A 26,259-nucleotide genomic window follows, 5' to 3' on the forward strand; every position below is an offset into this window, starting at 1 on the left:
TCAAGAACATATAGATATATTTTATTAGGAAAAAGAGTATGAAGTTTTAAGCATAAAATTTAAGGAAGCTTAGCAAGAAATATATTATTTTTACAGCTAAAAACTTGGGGACATGTCTTATCCACTTCTTGATCCCAGTAGTGCTTCTTGATCTTTGGAACTTTAGTTGGGACTCAAAGGGAGTTGGTACGAACGCAGCTATTTTTAAGTAAAATAGCTATTTATTCAGCCTCTTTTCATGCCAAAATGTTTTGTGCATATACCACTATAATTAGCACACCCTCTGTAACAGGCAAAATTGTACATCAAATTATTTTTCATGTTACCTGATTATATAAAAATGTAAAGTGAAAATGATTTATCAATTCTTTTTAACATTACTAGTAAACAATTCAGCAGTAGATATGAGGCACAAAATCTTAGTAAAATATGACACAGGAAGAGCAATAACGTAATTTTCACTTAACTTGTCATAATTTGTTATGAATATACAAAGACAAATTTCTAAAATGTTATATTTACTAAGATTCTGGCAATAGCTTTATGTAACAAGACACAGCATACCAGGCCTGCCACTCAACTTGTTTATAGTAAGTCTCAAGCTTCAATATGAAGCTGTTTAAAAAAAAAAAAAAAAAAATCAAAAGCCTGCTTTGTTTACATGCTAAGTATCTTGGCAAGTATGCCATTAAACACAATAAGGAATTTAATATAGCAAGAATAAGGAGTTAATAAAAGCTAAACATTGCAGCCTAAACAAAATTCATACAAAAATAAAATAACTATTACTGGTTACATAAAATTTTCCTGACCGGTTAAAACTTAACAGTATAAAACATGCATTTTAAATCTTTAGCTATCAAGTTCAAAAAGTACCAGTGTCTATTTGAAATGATTCTTCTCCAAAGCTAAAGTATAGTCAAAATTAATTCAAATGTTATAACACATTCTAATGCTAAAAAACATTCAGTATTATTGAAGTGGAGGTGAATCCCAGAGCTTCTGGGGCTGTCATGCTGCAAAGGGCTATTTCTCTGGTTCACTTAAAGCAGCAAACAACAGAGTCCAAGGATATCTAGGGGCAAGACTGCTATACCCAGCTCTGACCTCCCCATGAAGCATGGCTACTATGTCCACAAAAATAGGATGTGTGAGGATAAAAGGCACGCTATTCTGCTAGCTAAAGAGATAGCAAACCACCCACCCCAAACCGAAAAGCTCCTTCCCCAGGTAAATAAAAGTATATCAGGGGAAAAAATTAAAATACACTTATCTACAGAGTAAGGACTTTGAAATATCAATGTAATGCCTATTCCAAAAATGTTAACTAGAATCATCTGGTAATTGCTAATTACATCTTAATGATGTATCCAGATTTGATTTCTGTTGATTTATCATTAGATACTTCTAGTCAAAATATTAACTTTATCCCCAAATATCTTAACCACTAGTACAACTGCAGTGTATTATCTCCCAGAGTTGTTAAGCACTGGAAGAAAAAAAAACAGATGTTCAAGCAGCAGGCAACAATTATGGCCCTTTCACACAGCGGCATCCGAGTGGCTACTGAATAGTCCAGGAATAATTCTAAAAACAAGAAAATTCATGCATTTTAGTAATTATGTCATAATTTTCACAGTTGAAATTTCCTTAGACATTGCACTTTCTTTATAAGGGAATCCTGATTTTTCTTAATGTTATGGCAAGTCAGGACTTGAACTAGCAGCCTTCTTTTTCTTCTTCTTACTGTGTTTCTTATGCTTCTTTTTCTTTTTTGTTTTTTCCTGTAAAAAGAGTTCCCTGTTAGACATTTCTACAGGAAAATATTAAAATTAAGACAACAATGTTACCATGGTCCTCCTAAGTTACTATATAATTATTTCAAACAATCCAACAACCAAGGAAACTACTCAGAACATTTCCTGAAAAGTCTCAATAATCGATATCATATGAGGACTTAAGAGTGTTAGTTGATTTTCAAAAAGATATGGAAAAACTCTAAGTCATTAGCATGCAAATGTAGCTTTTAAACAAAATTTCCTACAGAGAATAAATTCTAAGAATAGTGATATCAACTGCTGTATTTCATATTGTATCGTTTCTAAAGGCAAAGAAATTGGTAGTTACTAGAAAAAATCCTCATATCACAGCAAAACACAACTGTTTTTGTAAAATGACAGTTTTGGGGGACAGATATATTAAATCTGATATTTTTTAAAGTAAACAGAAACAAATTATTATGTCCTGGTAGCACTATATTAATTATGAAACTAACTAAAAAAGTGGTAAAAAAAATATGGATGTACAGTTGAAAAGTCTACTTAGCTTTTAAGTAAAACAGATGCTTTTTTTTTTTTTTTTAACTTTTATGTAAGCTCTATGCCCATTGTGGGGCTTAAACTCACAACCCCAACACCAAAAGTTGTATGCTACACCAACTGAGCCAGCCTGGCACTCAGATGCTTAATTTTTAGAAGCCTAGGAAAAGCAATCAAATTGTGACTGGATAGAGAGCTAAAATTTTGCTGAACTCTGACTCTTGTGACTATAACCAATGTAGAAGAGAAGGCAAAACTTTTAGAAACAGATATTTAGAAAGGTGGTATCAAATGACTGATTTGTTGATATCACCAAGAAAAGAGACATGTAAAGATAGCAGAGTTTCCTATCCATTTCCTTATCAATTACAACTTTCAACATTCCTCCATCCCTCTCAAACGTCTCTATCACTTAGTGGCTCTAAGCGAACTTTCATCATTCTTGTCACGAGAAGCTCAAGTACACAGGGAATCTTACCAAGAGTCCCAAATCTTGTATTTGGGTCTTTTAAAAGTAAGTTTCGGGTATAGGTTACTTTTTCATAAAAGGACAGTTGACTACCCTCTTTTTAAATTACTATTCTTGGGGTACCTGGGTGGCTCAGTGGGTTAAAGCCTCTGCTTTCGGCTTAGGTCATGAGCCCAGGGTCCTGGGATCGAGCCCTGCATCCGGCTCTCTGTGCGGCAGGGAGCCTACTTCCTCCTCTCTCTCTGCCTGCCTCTCTGCCCACTTGTGATCCGTCTGTCAAATAAATAATCTTTAAAAAAAAAAAACAAAAAAACTTTTTTTCTTGGCTTCCACGACACCTCCACCTCCTGCTTTCTTCTATCACAAAGAGCCCTTCAACTCCTGTGCTGTTCATCTTCCTCTGCTTGACCTTTCAGGGTTTCCTTTCTTTTCCACATGGCTCTCTATCTCCCATGCTATAAAAACCACTTACATACCAAATCTTTGTATCTAGTCCTATGGTTTGAAGTCAAGACTGTGAGTTCCACCTGGATATCTAACAAGTATATCTAAAATTACCATAAACAATGCTTAATTTTAGGGTGCCTGGGTGGCTCAGTGGGTTAAAGCCTCTGCCTTCGGCTCAGGTCATGATCCCAGGGTCCTGGGATCGAGCCCCGCATCGGGTTCTCTGCTCAGTGGGGAGCCTGCTTCCTCCTCTCTCTCTGCCTGCCTCTCTGCCTACTTGTGATCTCTGTCTGTCAAATAAATAAATAAAATCTTAAAAAAAAAAAAATCAAACAAAAATTCTGTTTAAAAACAAATAAACAAACAATGCTTAATTTTTTTCTCCAAACCCTCTTAACCATCTTAGTAAACAGCATCTCTAATTGGTCCTCTTACTTAAGGCGAAGAATCCAAGCTACGTTTGACTCCACTTTCTGCCTTAACTCCACTCTCTACATCCAAAGCAGCAAGCAAGCCCATCTAAGTCCACAATGCATCTCAAATCCATCAGGTTAGTCCATCTCCATCATGACCACCGTGATACAAACACCACCATTCCTCGCCTCTGTCCACTCCACCTCCTCTGTCAAAGCATTCTAAAAAAGTTGGTTCAGGTCACTTCTTTGTTTAAAACACTCAAAACAGCTTCCCAAAGCATTCTGATTAAAACCCAAACACCTTGCTTGTGAAATGGCCTCTGCTTACTTCCCCACCTCACTGTATGGTACTCCTCTTTATTTACTAGATATAAGCCACGCTTACCCTTCAGTTCCTCAAACAAATCAAGCTCATCCCTACCATAGGTCCTTAGCTCTTCTGTTTAGGATAGTTTTTTTTTTTTTTTTAAGATTTTATTTATTTATTTGACAGAGAGATCACAAGTAGGCAGAGAGGCAGGCAGAGAGAGAGAGGAGGAAGCAGGCTCCCTGCCGAGCAGAGAGCCCGATGCGGGACTCGATCCCAGGACCCTGAGATCATGACCTGAGCCGAAGGCAGCGGCTCAACCCACTGAGCCACCCAGGCGCCCCAGGATATAGTTTTTTGGAAATTCACATGGTTAGCTCTTTCTGATAAATCCTTCCCTCCCCAAAGCCACTCTCACAAGTCACCCTCTCATTTATCTTGTATTCCATTAGAACAGCACTACCAACATCAATGGCGCCTGCAGAGAGATCCTTAATAAACACATGAGCTGAATGCATGAAGCAGTGGAGTACGCAAGTACAAATCAGAATGGTCCAAAATTAATTAATATTATGCCTTAATTAATCTGAACCAAAGACCAAAGCAGTCTTCACTCAAATTATCTTTCCATTCAGAAAAAAAGTCTCTTAAATGTCACCTTGGTCTTGAAGTATATAAAATGCTACTTCTGAGTCATACGTTACCAGAGAAGGACCCTCATTTTAAGAGTGAGGGGAAATTCTGGGAAGGGGAAGTTACCCTCAAACTTACAAAAGATGCTGTTCTTATTTTTCTTTCTTTTTTAAAGAAATTATTTATTTATTTGACAGAGAGAGAGATCACAAGTAGGCAGAGAAAGAGGGGGAAGCAGGCTCCCTGCTGAGCAGAGAGCCCGATGCGGGGCTTGATTCCAGGACCCTGAGATCATGACCTGAGCTGAAGGCAGAGGCCCAACCCACTGAGCCACCCAGGCACCCCTGTTCTTATTTTTCTTTTACCTATCCCTAAGAAAATACCTTCAAAGGCCATCACCCATGCTTACACTGAGTGCTCCTAAATGACTAATGATACAGTCTGAAATTACTCTTTGATAACCTATTATCTCACTTTCCCTAGGTTGGTCCACTTCTCATTTGGTTATCACTGCCATTTTTCTTATTCTCCTCTTCCTTCTTTCTCCTTTTCTACTTCTTCGTCTGCATAACAGCAGAGCTGGCTTTAGAAATGGTGAAACAATCATCTTTATTATTGAAATATTTATGTTGTCACATTCCTGCTTTTTCATTGCAACCTGGGCTTAGAGAGGCTTTTTCTGCTAAATGTTACCAGGTTTGGCCCACCTGGAAGTCACTACTATTAAGGATGGAGGCAATCACCATACCTAGTATTTCATACTACAGCTTAAAAAGGTCAAATTAAAGTTCAATTTTCCATTTCTAACAGTACCAAATATGGAACAAAATAAAATGAAATACTGAATAAAATACTGAAATAGAAACAGAGATGTTTGCTACCAGGATATTCTTTTTTCCGGAGTCAATTTAACTTGCTCCAATGCACTAAGTAAAGCTGAACACCACACTTTTCCCAAATAAATATTTATTTGGCCCCAGTAAATGAAGTCCTGTTTTACCATGATTCATTTTATATTAAACAAAAAGAGCTACCACTATTGTCATGTAAAAAAATAAGTGATACTTGCTATTACTTTTTCTCGTTCTTCACTGCTTTTCTTCTTTTTTGCTCGTACCTAAAAAGTTCGAATTTTTGTTGAGAAGACAAATATGTAACTTGTACTCAAGGCATTTTTTCATCCCCTAATGTACCTTACAGCTTTAGAATTTATGTGTAAAAAACATTTTGATGATACTGCAAACCTCTTATTTCATATGACAAGTCAATGAGAAACATTCAAAGGAAAGAAAATTCAGACTTTTTAATATCTAGAGGGCTTGCTTATATTCCCTTCCAGCACCTAAAAAACCCCAACGAGGTACAGTGGATAAAAAGCATGAGTTTTGAAATAAAAGAGACCACGCTCTGAATCCTACCTCTGCTATGTACTACCCTCAGTTTCACCATCTGTAAAATCGAGGTAATATCCACCCTCTAGTGTAAGTGCCTGGAATAAAGTTATGTATTTCTCTTACTGTATGGTGTTCCATAAATGGTAGCTATACACATAGTGTACTCAGTATAAACCAAATGATTAAAACCCTTTTAAGTAACACTCATTACACCATTAGAATTTTAACCTTTAGAAGTGTGAATTTAAGACTAAATTGAAAGTTGCTAAAGCTCATGTATATTTAAAGTCTAAGTGTACGATATATTAAGTGCTCTAGAAAACACTTGGGAAATTATTATTTACTGTTATTCTTGTCATAACAATGACTGGAGATGGTGGTAGCTGTGCTGAATCCACGTTTAGCAAGACCAAGACCGGGGATGCTGTCATGTGATGTCCAAGACAGCCGGACGCTCTAACATGACTTTTAGACAGCTTGCCAGTCATATAATAAACCTACTTGTAATATAGAAAAGACTATAGTTTGTTTCATTCATTCAGAGCTTTATTGAGAATTGTTTACCATTTTGGAAAATGTCATTGATGACAATGCCACTGAACAGTTTTTGAAGGGCAACAGCCTGAATTTTGTCTTAAGATTTGAAGTCTTCTAGTTATCACTCAAACATTTATGTACTGAAATAGTTTAGTAAATCTATACACTAGTATTTTTTTATATTTCTTTTTAAAATTCGTTAGGGGATATTAATATAAAATGTGAAGAGATATACACACACATACACACACACTACAAGTTTCAATTCATTTCAATTTCATTTCAGGGGGCATTACAAAATATTGCTACAAAAGGTGGGCAATAGCCCCTATTTTCCAAATGAGGAAACTAAGTCAAAGAGAGAAATACTTTAAAGATGATAACTTGCAGAACTAAAATTAACTAAGAATAGAGTACAAATAAAATCTAAGATAGGCATATCAGAGCTGAAAAGGACTATAGAGACTACGGAAACTAATTCTACTTCCTCACTTTATAGATAGGGAAAAAGATCATGCCAACATTTCTGTTCTACCTCAGCACTCTTCTATTCCCTCACTAGTAATAGTTCCAAATAAAAACAAGGGAATGCTGGGTTTCAATACAGTACATATCAAACAACATCTGTCATGTAATCAAAATACTAGTATAGGAAAAAGTAACTATTAGAAGAAAAATAAAATAGCTCAGAATAGAGATTTGTAAATATGGTTAATTACCATATTAGCTATATAATCAACTTCTAGAAAATGCAAAAATCATTCTGAAATGGAACTTCCATTTCTTTTTCACACTGCACATACTAGAGAAGTGAGTAAATGGAATATTCATGAAGTATTTCTTTTTTATTCATTTGTATTTATTAAAAACAAACATTTTAAAGTGAAGAAAGTGAATTTGATCTTATACTTACCTCCTCAATATGATCTGATTCTGATAAGGACTCAGATGATAAAGGCTTATCTTCAGAATATATCTTTCTCTTTTTGCTCTGTCCTTTAATGTCCTAAGGAAAATAAATACATGTACCTTGACTCAAAAAGATTTAAGGCTATGCCACGCAAGTTTTGTTTCTAATTAATAATTTTCCACTTATCACAAAAACCATTTGCATTTTAGAAATGTCTTATAGTTGGCTGCTCCCATATTAGGGGCATAGTTATTTAAAATTGTTAGATCTTCTTGTTGGACAGTGTGATATAGGGTCCTTCCTCATCTCTTATTACAGCATTTTAGAAATGTCTTAAATTGATGACATTTACCAATTTTCAGTCTTTAATTCCAACAAAGTAATTTTTATTAAATAGCCTGAAGAGATAATTACATGTAAATTGAGATGTAATATCCTTATTTTCTTTAAAAAAAAAAAACAAAGTTTATTTATTTAAGTAATGCATATACACAATGTGGGATCTGAACTCATGACCATGAGATCAAGAGTCGCATGCTCTTCCAACTGAGCCAGCCAAGTGCCCTCTCATTTTAAGTAAAATCTAACATGTCTTAAGAGACCCTGCAGATGGTTTAAGATTTGAGTCCCCTGTATTCTGTTTGGTTTCTACCCAGTGTTGGATCAGACAAGCCTAGTGCTGCAAAAAAGAAAAACAATGGGTAATTATTTGTGATCTAAAAAGATCTCTACACAGTAATAATTCCTTTCATGCATTATGAGTGTTAAATTCACATTAAAATAATGTTCATCTCTAAATATTTTTAATGATGAGAAAATATATAATTCTGGGGAAGAGAGCCTAGAGGAGTACTTAGGGACTTAAATATATATACTGAGGAGGGGCGCCTGGGTGGCTCAGTGGGTTAAGCCGCTGCCTTCGGCTCAGGTCATGATCTCAGGGTCCTGGGATCGAGCCCCGCATCGGGCTCTCTGCTCAGCAGGGAGCCTGCTTCCCTTCCTCTCTCTCACTGCCTGCCTCTCTGCCTACTTGTGATCTCTGTCTGTTGGATAAATAAATAAAATATTAAAAAATATATATATATACATACATACGTACTGAGGAATAAACATTTCAAAACACCTGAGGGAAGTATGGCAAAACGTTAAGGTTTTTTTAAAAAAGATTTATTTGCTTGAGAGAGAAAGAAAGAGAGTGACAGAGAACAAGCGGTGGGGAGGGGAAGAGGGAGAGAGAGAAAGGGGGCAGCAAACTCCCCAATTAGACTGGAGCCAGAGGTGGGGCTTGATCCCAGATCTGAGATCATGACCTCAGCCGAAATAAAACCAAGAGTCGGACGCTCAACTGAGCCCAGGCACCCCAATGTTAAGATGTATTAAAACTTCACAGTGGATGTGCTGGTTGTCATTTTGTTATTTTCCATATACTTTTTCTGTATGTCTGAACAGTTTATACAACAAGACCAAAAAAAAAAAACCCCCACACAATGAGAAAAAAAATGCTCACTACCCAATTGTACAGAAAAAATATATAAACTTTATATACCAGGAAGCCAATTTTAAAGATTAAACAAAAAATCACATAGAAAATAAACTAACAGTGATCTGTATTACAGGTGATTTAATTTTATTTCTACAAATACATTTATAATTTTGTTAGAAATGATAAATGCTAACTGTAAGCAAATTCATCCGAATCCTGCTACCAGAGATTAAAAAACATGAAGATTTTTAGAAACATCTCGCTATGTGTACATTTATAACTTTATATAGATACTTGCTATTTGGAACCTGCTCTTGTCATCCAATCCTTCCATGCCAACTACATCATCATTTACGGCTGCCTCTGACATTCACTGAAAGCATATGCCACAATTTACTTAACCCATGTTTTTCTGGATGGCAGCTATATATATGGGCTATTTGCTATTAAAAAAAGTTGAAGTGGAATGAAGGATACATGAATGCAAAAATCTTTACCTAATAATGTCTAAATCAAAGACCAAAGTAGCTTTCACCCAAATGTCTCCCACCCCCCACCCCTAATGGTTTATGTCACTCCTTTAGGAATCATACTTTACCAAGAAACCTCTGTTTCAGGCTTTTATCAATCCTATAAATCTCAAGATTACTGGAATACAGTCCATATTTTCTTTTAGAACTGCCTAAACATGGATTTTACCACTTCTTCTGTGTACGTGAAGTATCAATTTTCAAATTAATAAAGATTAGTTTTTAATTATGTATTTCTAATAGTTTTTCCTAAATCTGTTCATTATATTTAAATTTTGTTCATGATTTATTTATTTTTTTTGTGATCTCTTTTTGTCATTAAGTATTAAAATTATGTGGTCAGAAGTGTTTTGCGTTTTGAGGCATAGGCCTTCCCTATCCCAATATTACAGTCACCCCTGTCTTTCTCTAGTTATACTTTCATACATTTAAAACTGACTTATCAGTGATTTATTTGGCCTTAAGGAGGGACCAGTTTTATACTTTCCAGCTGGCTAGTCATTTTGTCCTAAGAAAAGTCTTTTTCTTTTTCTTTTTTTTTAAAGATTTTATTTATTTGACAGAGAGAGACACAGCGAGAGAGGGAACATAAGCGGGGGAGTGGGAAAGGGAGAAGCAGGCTTCCCACTGAGCAGGGAGCTGGACACAGGGCTCAATTCCAGGACCCCAGTATCGTAACCTGAGCTGAAGGCAGATGCCTAACGACTGAGCCACTCAGGCATCCCAAGAAAAGCCACTTTTATCATTCATTAAACCCACAAATACTTACAAGTTTTTACTTGGGCTCTACACTGCTCCACTGCTTCCTTCCCGTCCCATTCCTGTCCCATACCACACTGTCTGATGCTTAAAAAATACTTAATGTCTAGTTAGGGTAAGTCATACCCAGGAACATTTATTAAATCTTCATGTGCTTCTCTGTCTCCTGATCAGTTCTTCAAATTTTTCCTATATATTCTTTGTTACTATTAGAATGGGATATTTTGGGGCACCTGGGTGGCGCCCTGGTGGTTAAGCCTCTGCCTTCAGCTCAGGTCATGATCCCAGGGGCCTGGGATCCAGCCCCTCATCCGGCTCTCTGCTCAGCGGGGAGCCTGCTTCCTCCTCTCTCTCTCTGCCTGCCTCTCTGCCTACTTGTGATCTCTCTCTCTGTCAAATAAATAAATAAAATCTTAAAAAAAAAAAAAGAAATGGGATAGTTTCATCCACTGTTAGTTATTACACTAAATTTTCACAATTTAAAAATGAGTCGAAAACAATGACTGATATATGACTTACAATTACACCCTCTTAAAAAAAGATTTATTTTAGAGACAGAGAAAGCACACGAGCATGGGCTGGAGGAGGGGCAGTGGGAGAAGAAGAGAGAAAAATCCTCAAGCGGACTCCCTGCCGAGTGCAGAGCCCAGGGCGGGGCTCAATCCCAGGATCCTGAGGTATGACCTGAACCAGAGCTGAGAGTCAGATGCTTAGGACTGAGCCACCCTGATCCCCTTAAAATTACACCATTTTGGTAACACTCTACATTAACTATACCAGAATTAAAATAAAAAACTTAAAAATATATATATATTACCCAGGAAGAACAATTACACCCTTTTAAAATCGTAACAGACATTCTAAACAAGATTAAGAGAAGCCATGGGCCAAAAAAATGTTCATTATGTGTATAAAAGATGAGTAGTATCCAAAATATGAAACTCCTGGGTCGCCTAGTATCATAGTCGTTTAAATGTCCCATTCTTGGTTTTGGCTCAGGTCGTGATCTTAGGGTCATGAGATCAAGCCTGGCTCTGGGTCCATGTTTGGCATGGAGTCTGCTTAAGATTCTCTCCCTTACCTCCCCCAAGTCTACTATGTCCAAGTGACATATTATATGACTGCCTTTAAATGATACTGGGAGGGGGAACCCAGACCTATCCCAAATCTCCATCTCTCTCTGTGGTCCACAGTGTCCTGGTCAAGACTACCCAGGAAAGAATCATTCTTCAACTTGCCCTCCATAAGGCAAGCCTCACCCCAGCTGCACACCCATTGCCCAGCACAGCTACAAAGGGATTAGCCTGGCCAGCTCTTGGCGCTATGTGAAAGCTTCTACTGAAGCTCTTCCATGTAGAACCAAAACCACCTACTTGTTGGGTGGTTCTTACTAAAAAAATCAGACCTAAGCTGAACAGTCTATAAAAGGACGTCAGTGTTCTAGTCTAAAAAGGTGAGGGAAGGGAAGCAATCAGCAAAATCTAGAATATAGGAAACTTCTACTGTTTTCTTAAAAAATACATTTCAAGAGGAAAATTTAAAAAAAGGGGGAGAGTTATAAATTAAAGGGGACTTATGAGATTTAATAATCAAATGCCATCTTAGAATTTGCCTGGATCATGACATAAATCAACTATAAAAATTTTTATGAAAAAGGAGGACATTTTGAAACACTATTATTATATTTGAAATTATTGTGAAAATGTTAATATGCAATAGTACTGTTTAATTTTTAAACATGGTCTTATATTTTAAAGATAAATACTAAGTATTTGTGGCTAAAGTAAAGTTAAAATTTAAAAAAGAGGTGGGGGAAGAAGTAGTGTGAGAGTTTCGTGGTAAGCTTTTATTTATCTAGTCCTTAAATCTGCTGAATATGCAATGTTAATGCTACCTTTCATTTGTCTTACAGTTAGCAAAAAGCAACTGGCTTTCCAAAGTGATACTATTAATACAATTCTATTTGTAAAAAACACAAAGGATAATTTGCCTCCTATACCCGATTCATAAATAGCAAGCAGGATTGTTTTAATTCCAATAAATTCCATTTGTTTTAATATAAATAAGTGCATTTTTAAGTAATCTCTACACCCAACAAGGGGCTCGAATCTACAACCCCACCCAAGAATTAGAGTATGGGTTGTTTTTAAGGGGGTGACGAAGTTTTTAAACTAGAGAGCTGGTCACTGCACAACACTGTACATACACAATATTCCTTCCTCCAAATTGTAATTTTAAAATGGTTAATAGCATATTATGTAAATTATACCTCAATTTAAAAAAAACATATAAAAATACTGAGTAAAATATAGTGACTCTGGTCTACAGTTTTTTTCATCAATAATTGCTTTCTTTAGGTTTTTAAGAACCAGAAAAAGATTTTTCTCTAAGATTTTGCTTATTTTATTTATTTGAGAGAGAGAGAGAAGGGGGAATGGCAGAGGGAGAGGGTATTGAGCCCGACTGAGCAGGGAGCCTGATCCCAGGATCCTGGGATCATAACCTGAGCCGAAGGCAAAGGCTTAACCAAATGAGCTACCCAGGTGCCCCACTTTTCTGAATTTTTAACCTTTGATAATGAATTCAACAAATAATTTCCTTAAGTCAAAACAAAATGCTATAAAAGCAAAAGAAATAAATTTCTTAAATTAAAAGGAAGAATACATTACTGTTAATTTCTAGACATAAATGAAGTATTTTATGATAGATTAAAATAAAATTATAATTACCTTTTCTTTCTCAGTTGCATCCTTTGACCTTTTCTTCTTTTTTAAACTGTCCTAAACAAACAAACATATATATACATATCAATTTGAAATGTAAGAGAGCGCGTAAGGACAAAAACAGCAAAAAGGTGATTTGCTCTAGGACTAAAAAAAGTTTATTTCAATACCAGAACTTCATTCTGAAAATAAGGGACATGTATGTCACATATATATGTATGTGCTTGTATGGCAATAAGGCTTTTTTTTTTTTTTTTTTTAAAGATTTTGTTTATTTAACAGAGAGAGAGAGAGAGATCACAAGTAGACAGAGAGGCAGGCAGAGAGAGAGGAGGAAGCAAGCTCCCCGCTGAGCAGGCCCGATGCGGGGCACAATCCCAGGACCCTGAGGTCATGACCCCAGCCAAAGGCAGAGGCTTAACCCACTGAGCCACCCAGGTGTCCCAAGGCTTCTTTCTTTATCTGGCTGTATATCAAATCTATGCATACCAAAAATGATAGACATTGTAATAACCACAGGGTTTCTTTTAAAATAAGACTTAATGCCATTTGCTTATTTTTGCCTGTGGTGGTCATACGCACTGAGGTTCTCTTTTTTTTTTTTTTTAAAGATTTTATTTATTTATTTGACAGACAGAGATCACAGGTAGGTAGAGAGGCAGGTAGAGAGAGAGGAGGAAGCACGCTCCCTGCGGAGCAGAGAGCCCGATGTGGGGCTCGATCCCAGGACCCTGGGATCACGACCTGAGCTGAAGGCAGAGGCTTTAACCCACTGAGCTACCTAGGCGCCCCCGCACTGAGGTTCTCATTCACACTGTCCTCAGAAATCCCCAAACTGATTTTTCTACTCTCCCTATAAGGAAGAAAGGTGAGAATTTCTGCTTCTGATTCTTTTAGTTTTAGCCATTAACATCCCTGAGCCTTCCTCATCCATATGGATGAGGCTTGTTGAGAGAATTAAGCTAACATGTCCATTGCTCAGAACTGTGCCTAACACATACTAGGCATCTGAAAAAGATTAACTATCCATATTAGACTGACTCTTCTGTCTTAGAAGACAAAAAGAAAACCAACATTTACTAACAATTTTCTAGATGCCAGGCATTTTGTCAGAAGAAATCATACTAGGACAAGTAGAGATCTGCCCCCAAATGAGCTGTTTTGTTCTCCTGGGGTTCTAGAACAGTGTTTGTAAAACTGTGGCCCAAAGATAGGCCTGTATCAGAATCACAGGGGACAAATGTTAAAAATGTAGACTTCTGAGCCTAAGGCAGACTTACTAAATCAGACTCTCTCGACATGAGGCCTAGGAATCTACATTGCTATTGCAACCTGCATGTATTTCTTATTACCACATATGTTTGAGAGCCAATTATGTTTCACAGTTCTGGACATACAGAACAGATTTAGGTATAATGGAAAGGACACTGGATTAGATAGTGGAGTATGTTTTTTCTTCTGAACTCTCACTTCTGTATGAAAATGGGAAAAACAATGTCTGCCATGTTTATTATAAAAGCTGTCATGGAAATGCTGAGACATGAAGGCATATGTGGAAATATTTAGAGAACAATAAAATCCCATATGTAAGAAAGATATTAAGTTTATCAATTGAGTGGCACAGTCCATCAAAGTACAAAAAATAGCATCTCATCTGTAAACTGACAGCAATTTAAGATAGGATGACCTAAAAGGAAAAAAAAATGTGTTTGTTATCTAAAATGTTGCTGATTTTACCTTACTGTCCGATTCAGTTTCTGACATGGAGCTTTCAGAAGATTTATGTGAACGATTCTTCTTTTTCTTTTTCCTTTTTCCTTGTTTTTTGTCCTATATAAAACATTTTTAGAAATATTTGCTTTCTCTTTCAAAAATATAATCGATGCATTTTATTAATACCAAAACTTTATCAATGAACAAACTTAAATGAAAGAACCAGTTTGCAAGTGCATGTTTTACATAATAATTTTTTAAGCAAACTCTATGCCCATGTGGGGCTTGAGCTCACAAACCCAAGATCAAGAGTCATGTGCTCTACTGACTGAGCCAGCCAGGTGCCCCATTCATAAGTAATGCTTAAAATGTAACTTATATTAATCTTCCTGCTTTATAAAAAAAAGTCAAGTAATTTAAATCACATGTAACCTCTAGCATCTAGTCAAATAGCATTTTAGATTTTTAGACTCCATTTCTTTTACTGATGTTTTTAAAGAGAATAAGACAAATTTAGGAATTAATATATATATTTATATCTAAATATATACTTAAATACCTAGTTATTTATTCATATCAGTGCTCTCAGTTATGGATAATTAACCAAAACCTGGAAGCCAAAGTTTCTAACAGGTATTTCATAATGGATATCCTCTTGTCATTAAAAAAACAAAAACAAAAAAACAAACTAGAGATTATTATTTCATAAACCATTACAGGCAAGTCTTACCTCATCTTCAGAATCTGAGGAACTGCTGGAAGAATCAGAGCTTGATGAAGAAGAAGATGAATACTTGACCAAGCACAAAATAATTAAAGCTTGTGAGATGCAGGAATTATTTTTCTTTCTTATCACTAAGTCTCTCAAATACTTAACAAAATCAATCTAGTGGTCTGAGAGATCTACACAGATGCCTTAAATATTAAAATGTCAAATATCACACTCCCCACACTCCCTCACATACACGAAAAAGGCTCAACAAAGTAACAACAGATATGCCAATGGTAATCAATGTTCTCTCTTTCTCTCCCTGACAACAACAGAGTTACCAGGATATAAGGAGGTAAGTGCTTTTCTTTATACTGCTAATACAATAAAACCCACCCATAACTACTAAAGGACTTCAAGACTCCTTGACTCATTTACAGTTAACATACAGATCATAAAAATTATTCTTACTTTTCTTGTAGACTCTTAATTGTAACATTTAGAAAAATGGAAAACTTTTGCTCACCCTACCAGATTTCTTCTTTTCTTTTTTCTTTCTCTAAAAGCAAACAAATAAAAGTACAAATCTAAATATGTTGATGTGAGTTTTTAAAATTATCTATTGGCAGTAGGACACAGATTATGAAAACCCAAATAGGACATTAAAAACAGCATTAAGCTCAAAATGGCATTACCTGTCTTTTTTTGGATGAGCTCTCACTTCCACTTAGCAATTTCTCCCTGTGTTTTTCTAGTTCTTTCTTCCAGTTCTGCAAAAAGGTTATGAACACCATCAGAGGCTATATATCCCCTTGTAATACACCTGATATAGACAGCCACTACTTCCTTTCCTCTGTCCTCTACTACCTCTCACCATCTTGGCCTCTAAGTACAGGGAAAAATACAGGTGCCAGAACCCTGTCACCAAAAGACCCTTTACTAGCTCCTTCCTTCCTTCCTTCCTTCCTTCCTTCGACAGCGTGAGTGGGGGTGGGGTGGGGAGTGGGAAGGAGAGGGAGAGAGACCCTTAAGCAGACTCTGCATAGAGTCTGAGGTGGGGCTCAATCTTACAACCCTGAGATCGTGACCTGAGCCAAAATCAAGTCAGCCACTTAAGCCACTGAGCCAAGCAGGCACCAGCCACACTAGTTCTTTTCTTTAAAAAAAAAAAAAAAAAAAAATATTTTATTTATTTATTAGAGAGAGAGAGAGAGAGAGAGAGAGAGACAGAGAGCGTGCTTGTGCATGCAAGCAGGGAGAGGAAGAGAGGGGAAGGGAGATGGATAAGCAGACTCCCAGCTGAGCCTGAAGCCTGATATGGGGCTCAATCCCTAGACCCTGAGATCATGACCTGAGCTGAAATCAAGAGTTGGCCACCTAACTGACTGAGCCACCCAGGCACCCGGCCCCACTAGCCCTTTTCAAAGAGGGTATTAAAGAGTGGGAGTTCTACACTGTATATTGAGAGGAATAGTCAGTATTATCAGTGAGGCTGAGAACCTTTTCTTTTTAACGAAGATGGTTAGATTCTATTTCCAAAGCTGAATTTATCTATCCATCCATCCATGTATATTTTTAAAAGATTTTAAGTAATCTCTCTACCCAACATGGGGGTTCAAACTCACAATCCTGAGTTCAAGAGTTGCTCACTCTACTGAATGAGCTAGCTAGGCAACCCTGAATTAATCTACATTGTAGCTGAAATACTACACACGTTTGTAACCAAAACAGGCAAATATCATGGAAATCTCAGGGTAATATATAGCACACAAGTACACAGGGGCATGGGAAGCTAAAGAGAAGTCAATTTTAGAAAACCCAAGATGACATAAATTACTGTAATATGGTATTCCTCTTTTTATTTTAAAGAAATCATACATTTAGGGTGCCTATTTTTTCAAACAAGTACTATTTACAAACCTCATTCATTTTTTCTTCAAATTCAGCCAATGCCTTGGAGCCTTTCTTTTTCTTTTCTAATTGTTCTTTCACTTCTTCCCTTAAAAAATAGGAAACAAGTAAGTTTTCAAGCAATTCCTATTAGAGGTGGATGCTTACAAACAGAACAAAATTTTCATAAATAAAAATTTCTTAATATCCTAATAAACCTCCATTTCAGTGTTGATAGGTTTAAATTATTTTGCTCACATCCTCCTTAATCAAATATTATGAATACACTCTGTCAGATACCACTGATCATTCCTTTTCTAAGTATGGATTATAAGAGCTAATACACCAAACATCTGAGCACTTATATACAAGTGGCACTGTTTTTAATACATGCTACTTTAATCCTAATAATCCTGTGAGAAAATACAGTATTATTACTCCTATTTTACAGAAAAAGAAGGGAAGCTTGAGGACGGTATAAATTCTTCCTCAAGTCCCAAAGCTAGTAGTTTCAGTGTTAGGGTGCGCTAAAGTCTATTTAAACTACTATTTTTATACTAAACATTAATTTTATAATGCACCTCACATATGGGACAGAAGAGTTGATACAGCATGCCTGACAGCTTATTCCTAGAAAGGCCCATTTATGAGTTTAGCCCTGGCTGGCATCTGGGAATTTGGATTCTGGAAAGGTGCTTACCATTCCCTCATAAGAGTAGCTCACTGTACGAATACTACGAATACTACTGTTGAGGGTGATCACCTGCATTTCTTCTGGGAGTCTGGGATTTTGACACCTGATAGGCAGAGGCTGACCAGTCCCCAATAAAAGCCCTGGGCACATGGAGTCTCTCACAGACTCCCCTGGTTGGCAACACCTCAGATGTGTTAAGACAACTCATTGCTGAGGTTATAAATTCATCCTATGTGATTCCACAAGAGAAGAAGCCGTACAAATCTGAGCCTAGTCTCCCCGAGACTTCACCCCATGATCCTTTTCCCTTACTGTGGCTGGTACACTCTGTAATAAATCTTATCCAAAAGTACATCTATCTGGGAGTCCTTCTACCTCTTTAGAGGTAGAGAAGAGAACGGTATGAAAGGTTATCTGGTAGCTATACAGGATGGTGGGTTCTCAAATACTTGCTTTACAGTTATGCATGATGCATGTGTTTCATACACTGACAAGAAAGCACCTATGAGTATCACTTCAAAAATTATGTGTGACAACTGATTTGCAAGCAGTAAGAGTTGTAACAGTAACCTTTAAAAAATTTACAAAAACCTTATAAATGTCTAAATTGTTTTACAAATACCAGGTAGGCCTTGGTCGATTCAGATAATCTTGGATCGTTGGCCCCGAAGACTGGATTGGACCCCTTGATCTGGCCATTGCTATTGGGTTCATATAGGCCTTGAGGAAAGAATAAAAATTAACTCAATTAAAAAAATAAAAATGCAAATGCTCACTTACTCACCAAGCATGCTTTATTATAAATGCATACTATGTCTAACTAAGCATGAATAATCTGACTAACCAAATTTTTGTTATAAAAAATAAATTTAATGGTCTACTAAGTCTCACAAGTTTGAGAGGTGAGTAATATCGCTATTTCACAGGAAAAAAAAATGTTTTTCACCAGAGATTTAATGAAAATAATAGTGATACCTCTTTCTTACTGTAAGATTACTTTATAATGTCTTCTCCTAAAGCCCGATAACCCTGTAAGACTGTAACACTATGCTCACTGGCAAATGAAGAAACTTAGATGTGAAGAAGTTGAAGATGTAACTTTTTTTTCAAAGATATTATTTATTTATTTGACAGACAGAGATCACAAGTAGGCAGAGAGGCAGGCAGAGAGAGAGGAGGAAGCAGGCTCCCTGCTGAGCAGAGCCCGATGTGGGGCTCCATCCCAGGACCCTGGGATCATGACCTGAGCCAAAAGCAGAGGCTTTAACCCTCTGAGCCACCCAGGCGCCCCTCTACTGTATCTTTTATCTCAGAAAGTATATGCCATACTGATGGCAATTTGTCTTGCCAACTTTTGACACCAAAAAATTAAATTATGCATAGACAACAAAAGAAAAAAAAACCAGATAGAGAGGACTTTATAAAAATTAAAACATTTGTGTATCAAAGAACACTACCAAAAGAGTGAAAAGACAATCCACAGAATGAAAGAAAATATTTGCAACTCATACATTTAATAGGCAATTAATATCCAGAATGCATAAAGAAATCCTACAACTCAACAGCAAAAAACCCAAACGATCCCATTAAATGTGCAAAGGACCTGAATAAACATTTCTCCGAAGAAGATATTCAAATGTCCAAGAGCACATGAAGAGATGTTCAACTCACCAGTCACTGGGGAAATGCAAATCAAACTACAATGAGATGCCACCCTGTACCCATTAGGATGACTACTACCAAAACCAGAAAATAACACATGCTGTCAAAAAGAGGGAGAAACTGCAATCTTTACACATTGCTGGTGAGAATATAAAAGGGTGCAGCTGTCATGGAAAAGTTGGGTTTCCTCAAAAAGTTCAATAGAGAATGACCAGATGATCCGATGATTCCAACTCTTAAGTGGAACTAAACAATAACTGAAAGCAGGGACTCAAACAGATACTTGTACACTCCTGTTCACAGCAGCATTATACAAGACAGCCGAAAGTGAGAACAATCCAAATATCCATCTACTGATAAATGGATAAACAAAATGTGGCACATACAGAAAATGGAGTATTACTCAGCCTCAGAAAGAAATGACATTTGTGAGCCTGAGTGGCTCAGTCAGTTAAGCATGTGACTGCTGATTTCAGCTCAGGTCCCGAACTCAGGGTCATGAGATTGAGCCCTGCATCTGGCTTTGTACTGGACCTGGAGCCTTTTTAAGATTCTTTCTTTCCCTCTGTCCCCCACTTAAAAAAAAAAAATTTTTTTTTTAATTTTAAAACATTTTATAGCTGTTTATTAAGATGGTATCTTGGTTTTTGGTAACTTGCTTTTGCTTTTGAGAAATCTTGGACACCTTTCCATATCAATAACTATAGATCTACTCTTTAGTGGCTGCATAGAATTGATTTTGAGGGTATACTTTATAATGCATCTCAGTTTGATAGCTCTTTGTGTACTTTCCATTTTCCCTATTTTTGTAATTTAGTTTTGAACATCCTTGTATATGTTTGCATTCTTTGGAAATGAACAGTTTTTACAATTTTAAGCTTAAGATACATTTTTCTTAACTGCTACTAAAATTATGTCATGGTACCAAAGGAATGAGACGATGTTAGATGGACAGATAGATAATCTCCTATTGTAAAAATGATGAGCTTGGCTTTGCACATTGTACCTGCTTCTGGTTAGGATTGTCAGGGTCATTAGTAGGGCTAGCAACTCTTCTGTTGCAGCCTCCATTGATTGTTGTATTTCCACATGAACTGAGTGAAATTCTTAGCAGAGGCAGTTGAATGAAATATTTGAGAACATAACAGTTGATGTAAAACACACTACATGCCTCTCTGTAAAGAGAGTTGAATTTGATAGTCACATCTAGCCCTGGTCCTGTAAACATCCCTGACATTAAGAGCTCTAGAATTAGTTCCTGCCTATAAGAAAATTATGTTAATGGATTTTTCATCCCAAGTAATTAGTTAGGCAGTATCCAGCTGAATGGAAGTAGTTTTCAGTATGTGTTGTTTATAATGGTTTTATATTGTTTGCTCTGCCAGAGAAATCTGGAAATATATAACCCATTTTTTTTAAATGTTTACAGTTTTTTTTTTAAAAGATTTTATTTATTTATTTGACAGAGATCACATGTAGGCAGAGACAGGCAGAGAGAGAGGAGGAAGCAGGCTCCCCGCTGAGCAGAGAGCCCGATGCGGGGCTTGATCCCAGGACCCTGAAATCATGACCTGAGCCGAAGGCAGTGGCTTAACCCACTGAGCCACCCAGGTGCCCCTATAACCCATATTTGTTATTTGGCAAATATTGGTTATTTTCACAGGTTTTGCTAAATAAAATGCAACAAATACATTAACATCCTTTCACTTCCTTGTGAACATTAAGTAATGGTTTTGTTTAAAGCCTTAAAATCAACTTTGGTAGTAGTCATTTTCTACCACTATTCTTTTTATTTAAAAAATGGAAGAAAAGAATAAAATTTTTTAAAAACTGGAAGAGTTTTGGGGCACCTGGGTGGCTCAGTGAGTTAAGCATCCAACTTTTCATTTAAGCTGAGGTCATATCTTGGCATTGTGGGATCCAGCCCTGTGTGGAGCTTCGTGCGCAGTGCAGAGTCTGCTTGTCCCTCTACCTCTGCTCCTCCCCAGCTCACGCACTCTCTCTCAAACAAATAAATGAAATCTTAAAAATAAGTAAATAAATAAGAGTTTTTGTAAATGCTTATTGGATTGGGTTAAATTTCGAAAACCAGGGGTGGCTGGGTGGCTTAGTTGGTTAAGCATCTGCTTTCAGGGGTGCCTGGGTGGTTCAGTGTGTTAGCCTAATTTGGGGCATAGAGCCTACTAAAAAAAAAAAAAAAAAAAAAAGAATCGTAACACATTTACCACATTTGACAGTCTTCAAATATTCTAGCATGTATCTTAAAATCACATTAATTAACATTTCTATGTGCCTTAATGTCTATTGTGAAACTGCTTCCCCAAAGTACATACCAGTTTGTCTTAGGGTTTACTTTTCAAGGGAAAATTAAATAGTAAAGTAATATATTCACATGCTAAGACTCTTAATTATAGACAACTTATGGTACTATCACATGAGCTATCTGTCTATGCAATAAGGTTTAACTTTCAAGCTTTTGACCATAAACACTACCCTTAGTCTGCATAAGTACATTCCACATATCTCAATTATTTACTTTAATTGTAACAGCAGTATTTATTAAGTGCATCTTACGTGTTAGGCTCCTTTGCAAAAACACTTGATGGTCTATGCTCATAAACATTAAGCAACAATGCTTTTTTTAAAAAATTAAGATTATTTATTTATTTATTTGACAGACAGAGATCACAAGTAGGCATAGAGGCAGGCAGAGAGAGAGGGGGAAGCAGGCTCCCTGTTGAGCAGAGAGCCTGATGCAGGGCTCGATCCAAGGACTCTGGGATCATGACCTGAGCTGAAGGCAGAGGCTGTAACCCACTGAGCCACCCAGGGCCCCAAAAAACAATATTCTTAACACTAAGGGGGTGATTGGTTAGGCATCGGTTAAAATATAGAAAGTATGCAATTTCCTAAACTGTCTATGACTTAATCACTTTAAATACTGTGATCTTATAAATCAAACACTTGTATTCATATGTAATTAGAAATGTCTGTGGCTCCAAATTGCTGCATGAGTTTGGGTAACAGAAAACAATCTCTTTTTGAAACTCAGGATATTGGGGCACCCAGCAGGCTCAGTCGGTGGAGCACACAACTCTTGATCTCAGGGGCTGCCAGATCGAGCCCCACGAAGATGCAGAGAGTACTTAAAAATAAAATCTTTTTAGGAGCGCCTGGGTGGCTCAGTGGTTAAAGCCTCTGCCTTTGGCTCAGGTCCTGTCACATCCGGCTCTCTGCTCAGCAGGGAGCCTGCCTCCTCCTCTCTCTCTCTGCCCGCCTCTCTGCCTACTTGTGATCTGTCAAATAAATAAAAAAATCTTTAAAAAATAAAATAAAATCTTTTTTTTTCTTAAAGATTCTATTTATTTATTTGACAGAGATCACAAGTAGGCAGAGAGGCAGGTAGAAGGGGTGGGGAGGGAGCACGCTCCCTGCTGAGTAGAAAGCCCGATGCAGGGCTTGGTCCCAGGACCTCAGCTGAAGACAGAGGCCCAAATACACTGAGCCACCTAGGCACCCCTTAAAAATAAAATCTTAAAAAAGAAACCCAGGATGGCAAACTGGGCTCAAGGGAATACATAGTGGGCAGGTACTAAAAAGGATGCAAGAACAAAATGTGCAGACCTTCATTTGTTACTTTGATTACCTATTTTTATCTAGAGGATACATCTGTTTTAGAGGGCAAAAAGTATCAAGAATATGAGGGAAACTTCTGAAAATAATGGGGACAACCGGTGGCCATCATGAATTTATGAACACTTTACAAATCTTGAGAACTAAAATGTTCAGTTAAAAAAAAAAACTGTTCAAGAATGTACAACACCTATCGTGACCCCTGATGTCAAGCATGGACTACAGGTGAAAATAATGTGTCAAGACAGGTTCATCAATTTTAACAATGCACGACTCTCCAATAGCTTTCAAAGTAGGTGAGGCTGTGCATGACTGGTCCTGGAATACATGGGAGCTCTCAGTACGCAAGGCTCAATTTTCCTATGAATCCAAAACTGCTCTAAAAAGTAAAGTCTACTTTATTTTATTTTTTTTAAGAAGATATTTATTTATTTATTTATTTATTTGACAGACAGATCACAAGTAGGCAGAGAGAGGAGGAAGCAGGCTCCCCACTGAGCAGAGAGCCCTATGCGGGACTTGATCTCAGGGCCCTGAGATCATGACCCGAGCCAAAGGCAGAGGCTTTAACCCAATGGGCCACCCAGGCGCCCTAAAGTCTACTTTAAAGAAAAAAAAAAAAAGATCTTAAGTAATCTCTACAGGCAACGTGAGGCTTGAACTTAAAACCCTGAGCTCAAGAGTAGCATGTTCTGCCGACTAAGCCGGCCAGGCGCCCCAAAGCAGTCTTTTTTGAAAACAAAACAAAACCTTCGACGTAGACTTCATGAGTTTTTTAAATTTATTTTTATTTTTTTAAAGGTTTTATTTATTTATTTGACAGAGAAGGAGATCACAAGTAGGCAGAGAGGCAGGCAGAGAGGGGGAAGCAGGCTCCCTGAGAAGAGAGCCCGATGTGGGGCTCGATCCCAGGACCCCGAGATCATAATCTGAGCTGAAGGTAGAGGCTTAACCCACTGAGCCACCCAGGCACCCCTATGAGTTTTTTTTAGAAAGCAATTCTATCATCTTTAGGACTATGATTTTACTATCAATGTAAGAATTAAAAATACCATTATTTTCAGAGGCAAACAATCCTTTTATTTAAACCAAGAGTTACGACGTACTGAACTTAGTATCAGATGACCCAAGTTTTGCTCCATGCAACGAGGAGACTAAACTAGACAATCTGTCTTCTAACTCTTGATTTCATGTTTTCATTCCCACAGCCTTTCAAGTGCAAATAAAAAATCTTACCAGAACACTCTGTGCCATGACAGCATACCAAATAATAAGCAGAGCCCAGAGTTATTATCAAAACGTTCTAGTAAATGAAGCTAATTTGAAAAGTTTCAAATGCTTCAAAGGGATATGTAAACCAACACTTTTCCCCAGTAAAAGAAAACAAAAACATCTTAGGTCTCTGTATGAAATGGTATCCAAGGTCTGGTGATTTCTAAACATTCAAACCCTCAGTCATTAAAGAATCAAACCACTCTTAACGCCTCAAACCTAAGGATGCTCCAGCAGAACACCATTTCAACTCTACGAGAATCAGGATATCAGAAAAAGGTCTGACCTACAGTCATTCCTTAACCTTGTAAGGCTAACCACTGTGGTTCCTAGACATCTTTGATTATGAAGGCTATATAAAATTAAAACACACGTTTTGAACATAAGAAATGCTCTCATTTCATAAAAGTAATGCTCTTTTAGCAGCTCCCCCCCGCCTGAAAATGCAATAATCACTGAACACAAAAGTTCATTAAATTTAGTATATTAACTTTAATAACTGCATGTATGTATGTAATGCATTTATTTATGTTTTGCTGCTCAGTGGCTATAACTCTGTCACAGATAAATTCCAGGAACTGTAAGGCTGCAACCTATTATGTTTACCATCCATCCAGTCTGATTTATAATCTGGACTTTCCAGACCAAACTAGCAGCCATGAAGAACGCCTCCTTCCCCCTCTTGTCAAAAGCACCTTCTCTTCTGAATGCCTTCAGAACCACGAATCTCCATCATCAAGTATTTCTTACTCTTTCTGCTATTACTTATTCCTGTGTCTCCTTTATCTCATTTACTACAACAACTTTCAAGCCAAGCATTCCCTGGCTATCTGCCTTCTGCGGTTTTAACTATTTTGCAAAGTTGTGGAGAACACTGATACCCCTTTAGAGACGAAGAAACTGAAGCTCGGAGAAGAAAAGCAACTCGTCTTGGTCACTCAACTCCCGAGGGTCCAAAACTGACACGCCAGTCCACGCCTGATTCCAAAGACAACCGTCTGCACCCTTCATTCTTACACAGGGCCTCCTAGGTGCCAGGTCGTGGTAAGTGCTGAGAACACGAAGCCCAATGCTTCCATGCTGGTCCTCAAACGGGAGGCTGTCTCCGGCCAGAACTGGGCGCGCAGCAGGCCCACGGAAAGGAGCCGCGCCCGAGGCCTCCACGCCTCCATCCCACCTGCGTGCGCCCCGCAGGGGCCTGGAGCCAGGGTGGGCGATCCCCACAAGAGGGCGAGTCCCCGCGCCGCCAGGGGCCTCCGACTCCGGACGTACACCCAAGAGGAGACGAATTCCTTGAGCCGCTGTGGCTCCAAAAACTGGGCACTGCCAGCCCGAGTGCGGGACGAGGGAAAGGAGCCAGGAAGCACCGACCCAAGGAGCGGCGGGGTTGAGAAAAAAGGGTGACACGAGAGAGGAGAAGAGAGGAGAGAGTGGGGGGCCCCAAAGCGCCAACTGCGTGCGCGGCGCACGCGCGTCTGGGGCCGGCGGGGATGGGGGGAGCTGGGTCGCCCGGCTCGAGGTCCAAGCGCCGCCGCTGACCCTCAGGCCCCGTCGGGAAAAGCAAGGGGCTCCGCTCTCCTGCCGCCGGCTCCCGCGTCGCCCCACTGTTTTTCCCACCGGGTACTCACCACCCGATTGTCCCGCTTCCCCATGGTGCAGGACTGAGCCCACAAACGCCGAGGGAGAAGAGGCCAGAAAGCGGCCGAAAAGGGCCCGCCGGAGGTCCTTCTGCCGACTCTCTACCCTGCCCAGAGAGAGGC

The 26,259-nt window shown here is 38.0% G+C and overlaps 1 protein-coding gene across 1 annotated transcript; it reads right to left on the bottom strand.

Annotated features, from left to right (window-relative positions):
• Nucleotides 1-26,259, bottom strand: FAM133B (family with sequence similarity 133 member B). The gene is made up of 11 exons (XM_013047851.2): nt 26,128-26,259; nt 18,555-18,652; nt 17,269-17,347; nt 16,044-16,118; nt 15,875-15,907; nt 15,370-15,432; nt 14,664-14,756; nt 12,933-12,983; nt 7,435-7,527; nt 5,666-5,707; nt 1-1,784 (listed from the first exon to the last, which is right to left on the bottom strand). Exons 1-11 carry the CDS (start codon nt 26,149-26,151, stop codon nt 1,698-1,700), a joined length of 738 nt encoding a protein of 245 aa, XP_012903305.1. The 5' UTR covers nt 26,152-26,259; the 3' UTR covers nt 1-1,697.

This window comes from Mustela putorius, unplaced genomic scaffold (assembly GCF_011764305.1).
Source record: "Mustela putorius furo isolate JIRA1106 unplaced genomic scaffold, ASM1176430v1.1 tig00003845_pilon_pilon_pilon, whole genome shotgun sequence".
In the NCBI taxonomy this organism is placed as follows: Eukaryota; Metazoa; Chordata; class Mammalia; order Carnivora; family Mustelidae; genus Mustela; species Mustela putorius.